An 8,710-nucleotide genomic window follows, 5' to 3' on the forward strand; every position below is an offset into this window, starting at 1 on the left:
GGTAGTGCTAGTCATATATGTTGATGATTTGATAATCATTGGTAATGATGACTTGGGCATACAGCATGTAATGAAGATGCTGAAATCTGAATTTGACATGAAAGATCTAGGTGAATTGAAGTACTTTTTGGGTATTGAGGTAATTAAGGCTGAAAATGGTTTATGGCTGATGCAGGAACATTATGCCATAGAAATGCTGAAAAAGTATGGCATGGCTGAATGCAAACCATTGGATACACCCCTTGATCAGAATGTCAAGTTGGACATCAGCACTGGAGCTGAAATTCAGGATGTGACTATGTACAGACAGATGGTTGGAAGTCTGATCTATTTGACCATCACTAGGCCAGATTTGAGTTATGCAGTTGGGCTCATAAGTCAGTTTATGCAGAAGCCCAAGAAGCCACATTTGGATGCTGTTAGGCGGATTATGAGATATGTTAAGTCCACTGTAGATTATGGCCTGTTCTATATGAGAGATAATCCCTTGAAACTGGTTGGATACATAGATGCGGATTGGGTAGGATGCTCATATGATCGCAGATCTACGAGTGGTTATACTTTTGGTTTTGGAAGTGGCATGATCAGCTGGAGCAGCAAGAAGCAACCAACGGTTGCATTGTCTAGTACTGAGGCAGAGTACAGGGGTGCTGCATTGGCAGCATGTGAGATTTCATGGCTGCTCAAGCTTATGGCTGATTTGGATATCCAGGTGGATGCTCCGGTGACCTTATTATGTGACAATCTCAGTAGTGTACTCCTGGCAACGAATCCAGTATACCATGCCAGGACAAAACACATAGAGGTACACTACCATTTTATCAGAGAGATGGTTCTTGCAGGGAGAGTAGATCTTATGCATGTGAAGACTGATGAACAGGTTGCAGATATCTTTACCAAGTCTTTGGGTAAATATAAGTTTAGTAGTTTAAGACAGCTACTTGGAGTTCATCAGATGATTTGAGCTTGAGGGGGAGTGTTAGAATATCAAGCTCATACTATTCTCCTGTTAGTATGTATGACCGACATTAACCTTGTGTAGCTGTATCAGCAAGTGTGGGTCATTAAATAAGCCAGTGGTCTTAGACCTAGTGTGAATGGTCCTATGGACCTTAGTACTATTGTATACACTTACTCTATGTGTGTGGTTATGAGATAATGAATGAATGGAAGAAGGAGAGAGCATGCTTGCTCTTCACTCCGTCTCTACCTCTCTCAATCTCAACATGGTCCTAGTGTGTTGCTGAAATCTCGGATGTGGAAATGGAGAGAGTTCTTAGCACCTTGTTGAAATTAGCTTACTCTTGGATAAACCATTCATCGAAGGGGAGGCATTATTTTTGCTCAAGTCTATGAAGAGGGGAAGTCCCTTAGCATTTATGGGTTTTAGGTAGAGCTCTCTCTTGCTTTGTAACTTTCAAGATGCATGCTTCAAAGGTCTGACTAGCTCAAGTTATTGAACCATGAGTATCTCAAACCTTTTGGTTCTAATAATTGTGTATATGTATGTATGAATACAAGAGTAGATGTAATTCTGAGTAATGTGTGTGTGTGGAGTCTGGAGGGGTGTGTGTGAGTCATGTGTATGAGTATGTAAAGAAGGAGCAAGGATAAGTAGTATGTAACATGTGTCTATGTATGTACTATGTGTATGAGTACATATGTACATGTGGCGAATGTTTCTATATATGTCCTATAACTTATATATACTGTGGCAAATTTAATATATTTCTTTTAATATTTGTTTCATATGAATGGCAAAAGAGCCTTCAAAATCTCAATATTCCTTAGAAATGTTGGCGAATAAAATTTTTTGGAGTTATAACTCAACCTACTTGAGTTTCGAAAAAAAAAATCTGAAAAAATAGAAGTATAGCTATTTTGCGACATATAGCCACTAAAATCATCTATGCTCTGCAGTAAGATTATATGCATAAACCAATAAAGCATAAGAGAGTCTTTTAGTGATTCAAATGAACCAAGCTTTGTGTAAAAGTACCAAGTATTCCCACCAGAGAAAATTTGGAGTTTCCAAAGTAGAAAACGAAGCTCAATGCATATAGCTCTTAGCATTTGGGTACCCAACCTATATCATGTATACATCGAGGGGCATATACTTTCAAGCCCACAAGTGGAAATCATTGGAGCAAATAGCCATTGCCCAAATGCGACCAACCAAGCTAAAATCCAAGATGTAGAGCTTGACATAAGTATATCCAAGCATAAACAACAATTCCAAGCATCAACATAGCCATGTAGCATATCCGAATAGCATGTAGACATTCAATACATAGATATTAATTGTGAATGCTTACTATCTACAATAATATACTATAGATAATATAGTACTGTAGATGAAGTTGATGCATGCTATTTTATATGTTATGTTTTCTAATTTCTTAGTTTATAAGCTCTCTTTAGCACGAGAATTGTAATTAAGCACACAATCAATTTTGCATTTTGTGAACAAAAGCAATAGCTACAACATCAAGAAATGTGGTTTTGAACACCTCATCATAAGTTTATTGTTGGCTAATGGCAAACTAAATCCATAAAGTGATCATATTTAGGATATTATGTGTGCAACTATAGAACTACTATCAATTAAACTTACTTGAACAATAGTAAAGGTGGAAGATTTGAACTTAACTAAACAACAATAAATATGGAAATATTTTAACTCCTATCAAGTAGGAACAAAAAAAAAAGTGTTCACAAAGTAGATGTATGTTTGAGTGAACACATGCTAAAGATAGCTTTGAGCTTACACTTCATAAAGCCTCCTTTAACTTACACAACCGCTCATTGTCTATCTAGTTATAAAGCAAGGATATGCATCTATTTGAGATAATAGCATCTTTTAACTTTAAGTAGGCAAAAGGTTATTAAAGTGTATAAAATGAGCTCCTATTATTCCTTATCTTTATGTGAAGTCTTTTCTCAAGAAACATACATCTAAGTTGGACAAAAGATACTTGACCTCCTTTGTTAGCAATAAATAATAAGTTGATTCGTTGGCACTCGTAAACATACCAATGATGACTTTTGAAGAAACAAGTACCTAGGAGACAATTGGAAGAGTCAAGTATGAATATTAATGCTTTTTGAGTGCTATCTTAGCCTTTTTGAATAGTGTGGTTCATGCACTTTTTGAGTGCTTGACAACATAGTGTATTTATGCCAATTGGGATTGTAAAATACTAGTTGGAATTTTGTTATGTTCTCAAAAATACCAACAAAATTTTCAAGTATTTTAGTTATAAATTGACATTTAATATACAATTTGAACACAGAACTATGTAGTTCAAGAATTTACCTTTATTTTTACCAGTTGTTTGAGAATAAAGTTTTTTGTGAGCATTGCTTGACAGTGTTGTTTTTAATATATGAAATTGTAGGCGGGTTACCACCTCAGGCCAATTCACGTTAGCACATCCTTAAACATTGTCATAGGATAGCCCACCTTACCACCACTAAGAGGTAGGAGTTGAGGAAGTGGTGCAAGTTGGGTTCATGGAAAAGATCTTTATGAGATGATTAAAAAGCCTTCAATTTACATTTCAAATATGCTACTTAGCACAAGGAGAGAAATGCTTTGATCTAAGGTCATTTCAACAATAGAAGAAAATCCATTTCCAACATAACTTATGCATGAAGTTACTCAAGGGATTATTTGGACCATACATTCTAAATTGGTTTGCTGTTCACCATAGTTTATTTGGTTTGTGGAGTATGCAAATCTCTCATTTCCATTTTTAGACACTCACAATGACATTCTTTCTTTTACACATGCAAGTAAATTTTGTATGTGATGAAGTGGAGAATATGACATGAAAAAGTTTCTAGGTTTCATTTTCCTAGTATTATTTTTGTGGCAACAAAGGAGTAGTGTCCTTCTAGCCACCATTGTTAAGGCATGAGGTGCTCCTTGACATATAGCATGGCTCCCCTCTTTCCTTTTCTACAAGAGTCAATGAAGACCACAAAGTTAAGAATATTAAGGCTTGTTAGATTTTAAAACCAATGCTTGGTCTCATGCAAGGCCATTAACTTGGGTTTCCTCTCCCTAATGACCGAGTGACGAATCTCTTTTCTTTTGCCATAGAGACCTTGAATATCCCACGATATTAACATGATCATCTTGATTCTTTGTTGAGCTCACCAAAAATCAGCCTCTTCAAATATTCCATCTTCTCCATGAAGAGCCGCATAGTAGTTGTGATCCATGGTGTGATCCACAAGAGGTAGCAGAATAAAAGTTAGTTCTTGACCCTATAAAAGGCCCTATGAACAACCTTGCATAAGTGTCCTTCTACATATATGGGCTTATGGATAGGTAAAGGTGATATGTTTGGATTATTGGTAGCTAAAGACAATAATGCAAGAACTCGAACTTCGGGGGATTATATTAGATAAAAGTAATGTGGTCAAATAAGAACTCGTCTCCACCGAGTTCAAAGGTTCCCAACCAGTTGGAGGCCATAGAGACTAAATCTGCTCATACAAGCTAGTTTCTGAATAATAAATTATGATTTTCAGACCTAAGAAAACTATGCTGGCCAATCAGAAGATGATTGACAAACTAAAAAGCTCTTGACACGTGCGAGTAAGCAGCGAATGCTTCTCGACAGTGCATTAGCTGGCGGCACGAAAAGGTTGTCGACTTGCCAACTGATTGCAAACTCCATGGCATGCGAACGCGCAGAGTTCACAAAGAGTTCCCACGCAGGTTGCGAATCCCAGCGCGGTGGGAACAGCTTTTTAAGATTGTTGTGCGAGGTGCTCGCCACGTCAGCGACGCAGTGAAGAATGTGAGGCTGAGTGCTAGCGCGGCAGGGCATGAGAGGGGGACACGTGTCCGGAGGGGACGCGTGGCAGGCAGTGGTGCGGCCACTTGGGCTGGGCGAAGTAGCGGAAGACGCTAGGCAACAAGACGAAGGCATGTAGGGTATGATCTCTCTCTTTCTCTGTAAGTCTTCTCTGCTACTCTCTCTCTCTCTCTCTCTCTGTGTCTGGGAGCGAGGTAGAGTGGAAAAGGGTTCAACTACAGTAAGGCACAGTGCTTATAGAAACACACACATACACTCAAAGAGAAGCAAAGCAAGAAGAGAAAGAAGAAGACATACGCAATACCCCCCCTGTTACATCTCTGCTGCGCGACGCCACAAACCCAAAACACAAACACCGCCAAATGGCTGACAGAGAGCCCCACTACCGAACCATTAGCGGCGACACCGAGCGCCCCACCCGCCCCCGCGCCTTCTTCTTCCCCGGCCTCAACACCGTCAGCTCTGAGATGGCCCGTGAATACCTCGACCGTGTCCGCTTTTTCTTCACCATCTGTGGTGCCGCATTCCTGCTCGTCGGGATCCTTGGCATCGCCATCCCCATCGTGTTCACTGGCATCTCGGTGCAGCAGATGGTGGCCTGGATCCTCCTCATTGGGGGCGTCACATCCCTCCTCCACTTCCTTCTGATATTTGGCGCCCCTGGTACCACCTCGTATCTGCTGCTGGGCATCCTGCATCTGGCCGTCGGGCTATGGCTGCTCTTGCAAGCGCGTGTTCGCAGGGGGGCTGCCTTCGTCTGGCTCGTGTTTGGCTGGTTTGTAGTGCATGTGAGGCTCTTGAACCTGAATCGTGCCTCTTCTTATACCCAGGTGAATTTCTGTAATTTGTAACATGGATATATGTCTTGGGTCCTTCTTGTTGTAGGGCTTTGTGAAGCTGCTCATGGGGTATGAATTGAGAAGCTTGAAGTCATGGCCCTCGCTAGCAGGCTCAGCAGCGGCGTCAGTCATTCTAGCCATCCTGAATATTGCATTGGTTGGGGCCTATGGGCTGTATCTTCTGGGAGTGCTGTTCGGTATTGACTTGGCCGTTACCGGAATTGCTTTCCTATTGATATCCACCATGGCTCACTTGGGTATGAACAAATTCTTTTTGTACTGCCTCTCTACAATCAGGCTTTTTCAAGGGCTCTACCTTAATGAACACATCCACTATATGCATGTTTGGATCATTGCAGTCCGTATATAAACACTTTTGAGAGCTAATCTTCATTCATGACTGGTCTAGGCAAGCTACATATGCAAGTTTGGTGAGCCAGCACCACTTATTTACAGTGCACACTTCCCTAATATGCATTTGTGGGATCATGAAAGTTTGGATATGCATTTCAAGAGGGTTAAGGATGCACATGATTGCACATATATAGACATCAGCCTTGGGTATACAGAAATGATTGCACAAGAAAAAAGAAATCACAACACAACTCTTAACATATTAAGGAAAATATATAGCAATTTGCACTTCATTCACAGCTCCATGTTCAAGTATTGATGTCTGTGTTTGTGTTTGATGATTGCAGCCGCCAGATCCGGTGACCGAGATCCTCTACTTGAGAACTGAACACCCTACATCAAGAACAGTGCCAATGCCTCAACATTGATTTTTGTTTAGCATCGCTGCTTTTGATTTGTGTACATGTATAGGAACCCTTGCCCTTGTCTGTGTCTAAACGTGTAATAATTGGTAGAATGTACACCGTTTTAACAGCAAAATGCATATGGTCACAGTTTTTTCCTTCTACCTAGTAGCAATGTTGGTGATTATAGGTAGCAGATTGTCATTTAGCTGATGACTGCTGCATAGAGGGTAGGATATTTTCCTTAAGCTGATGAATAGGTTCCTCTCTTTCTTTTATGGTTTGATCTGTGCGTACATTGATTTCAGTATTAAGCTGTGATGGTATTCTGGTCAAATTCTGAACATTCCCATTTTTTATCATAATTTGGCCTTCTCGTTTAATCGTTTCAATGGGATCCTTAATATATCTAGGGTGGTGTGTGTATACATGGGTAATATATTGAACAACGCAGGAAAGTGGTATGCTGGAGCAGGATCCTCATATGTGGGGTGGCGTGTGTATATATATTTAACTTATAATATCTATCTATTATCTATTCTATGCATCTGTTATCTATTACGTTCTTCTATCTATGATCTATTATCTATTAAACTCGTAATTGACGGATTTACCGAACCTCATACCAAACCCCTATGAGGCAGTTGCATAATGTTCCCAAATCTCTCTCTGCATGGGGTTACTTGCAGTTCTAACTGGGGCAAGTGGACCTTTCTAATCTCTCTCTCTCTCTCTCTCTCTCTCTCTCTCTCTCTCTCTCTGCGTCGAACTGCATCGAGTTGGGGCAAGTGGACCTTTCTAATTTCTATCATTCTCACCGTCTTCCCTTTTACTGAATGCAAGTGGACCTAAATTGTGAATTCTCTCCCGACTCTTTCCCTCTCTAATTAAGCACTCAATTCATTGACCGTTTGTAGGTCCGGCACCATGGGCTACATGGCGAGGTGGGTGGGCGTAGGAGGGGCGGTGTGGATGGGGCGATAGGACCATTTGCACTCCATAGGGAGGACGCACAGTGGCGATTGAGTAGGTTTGGAGGAAGATTCGAGGTTCTCGACGGGTAGGATGCGCACTTGCACTTCGCAGTTCTGGCTGCGACGCTGATGGCAATAAATAGGGGGTGTGCGAGGGGGGGGGGGAGGAGGAGGAGGTGGTGGTGGTGGTGGTGGTGAGCCACCCATCAAGCACGCGTGAGGTTTAGTGGCTGATGATGCCCCGCACAGGTTTTGTGTGCACGTGCCCCCCTCATCCAACAACAGCCTCAACACGCTAAAGCCCCGTCGACTGTCCTCTCACAAAAGCACTCTGGGCTTCATAGGTCAAGTAATGTGGTGCATTACACCAAAGTCGACCAATGCAGTAGCCATTGAGGCTTGAGCACTACTACAGAAACTCTCTTCCTCTTCCGTTGCCATGCCTAGAAGAAAAGTGCATAGTAACACTCCGTCCTCTCATATGTCCATATCATGCATTTTTGCAAGATTAAGGGTTTGTTTTGACAATGCAAGGCACAAGGAAGGTGTATATGCTAATGACAAATGCAATGTGACTTGAGCAATGTGTGAAACTTCAAGGTTACAATTTTAGATACCTCCTTCCAAGATTGTCAACATTGAAGTTTGCATGGTAGTGACACTTCATAAATGACTTAAAGAATTCAAGCCTCATGTTTCCTTGCCTCGGTCGAGCATGTTGTGCACTTTGGTATCTCTTTATGTCTTTAAGTTTTGTCATTGGGATTTTTGATATCACAACAATATCGAAGATAGACCCCCTCTCCTACCTGTTACAGACCTTCACGAGACTTCAAGTCATAACTTGTCATGAGGCACAAAAAGGCATAGCGGAATGGCACACAAGATATATCAATAAGGAATCTTTGTATTCATGATATCGAAAGATGCAACATTGAGGCACATCTCAAGACTACACCCTCGTGACGCCGCACATGTGAGGGTTTACCATTGAGTATAGGAAATCACACAGAGTGGAAACCAAACTGAGCTCAAAGTTAACACTACTCCTTGTTTTTGGCTCCCATGCCATGGTATAGCTACAAAGCTCATACCTTTGCACTAACCCTTGCTTAATTAATTGTTGTCCTCAACAATTTAAGGGTGGTTTCTTAACTCGTTCCGAGATCTTAACACAACTTATGCTATTAAGTTGGTCAGTGTCAGCCGGTCTAGGATTGACTCATTAGCAAGGTCTGAACGAGGCCTTTTCTATTAAGATGGTCAGTGTCCGTCACACTACGACTTGGGGGTCTTAACACAGCTTATGC

At 41.2% G+C, this 8,710-nt stretch overlaps 1 protein-coding gene across 1 annotated transcript; it reads left to right on the forward strand.

The window, feature by feature from the left end:
* Positions 1 to 4,988: 4,988 nt before the first annotated feature.
* On the forward strand, positions 4,989 to 6,588 carry LOC148036266 (uncharacterized). Its single transcript, XM_087679113.1, has 3 exons — positions 4,989 to 5,617; positions 5,715 to 5,925; positions 6,370 to 6,588. Exons 1-3 carry the CDS (start codon positions 5,192 to 5,194, stop codon positions 6,408 to 6,410), a joined length of 678 nt encoding a protein of 225 aa, XP_087535239.1. The 5' UTR covers positions 4,989 to 5,191; the 3' UTR covers positions 6,411 to 6,588.
* Positions 6,589 to 8,710: the final 2,122 nt, after the last annotated feature.

This window comes from Lygodium microphyllum, chromosome 5, assembly GCF_053477565.2.
Source record: "Lygodium microphyllum isolate KBCC chromosome 5, Lygodium_microphyllum_v1.1.10, whole genome shotgun sequence".
Classification (NCBI taxonomy): Eukaryota; Viridiplantae; Streptophyta; class Polypodiopsida; order Schizaeales; family Lygodiaceae; genus Lygodium; species Lygodium microphyllum.

What these genes read in the sequence shown, in the direction of transcription:
- LOC148036266 (XM_087679113.1), top strand. Translation starts at nt 5,192, where the DNA reads ATGGCTGACAGAGAGCCCCACTACCGAACCATTAGCGGCGACACCGAG. An exon ending in TTGGCTGGTTTGTAGTGCAT is followed by an intron (nt 5,618 to 5,714) that starts GTGAGGCTCTTG and finishes TTCTTGTTGTAG; the next exon opens with GGCTTTGTGAAGCTGCTCAT. An exon ending in ATCCACCATGGCTCACTTGG is followed by an intron (nt 5,926 to 6,369) that starts GTATGAACAAAT and finishes TGATGATTGCAG; the next exon opens with CCGCCAGATCCGGTGACCGA.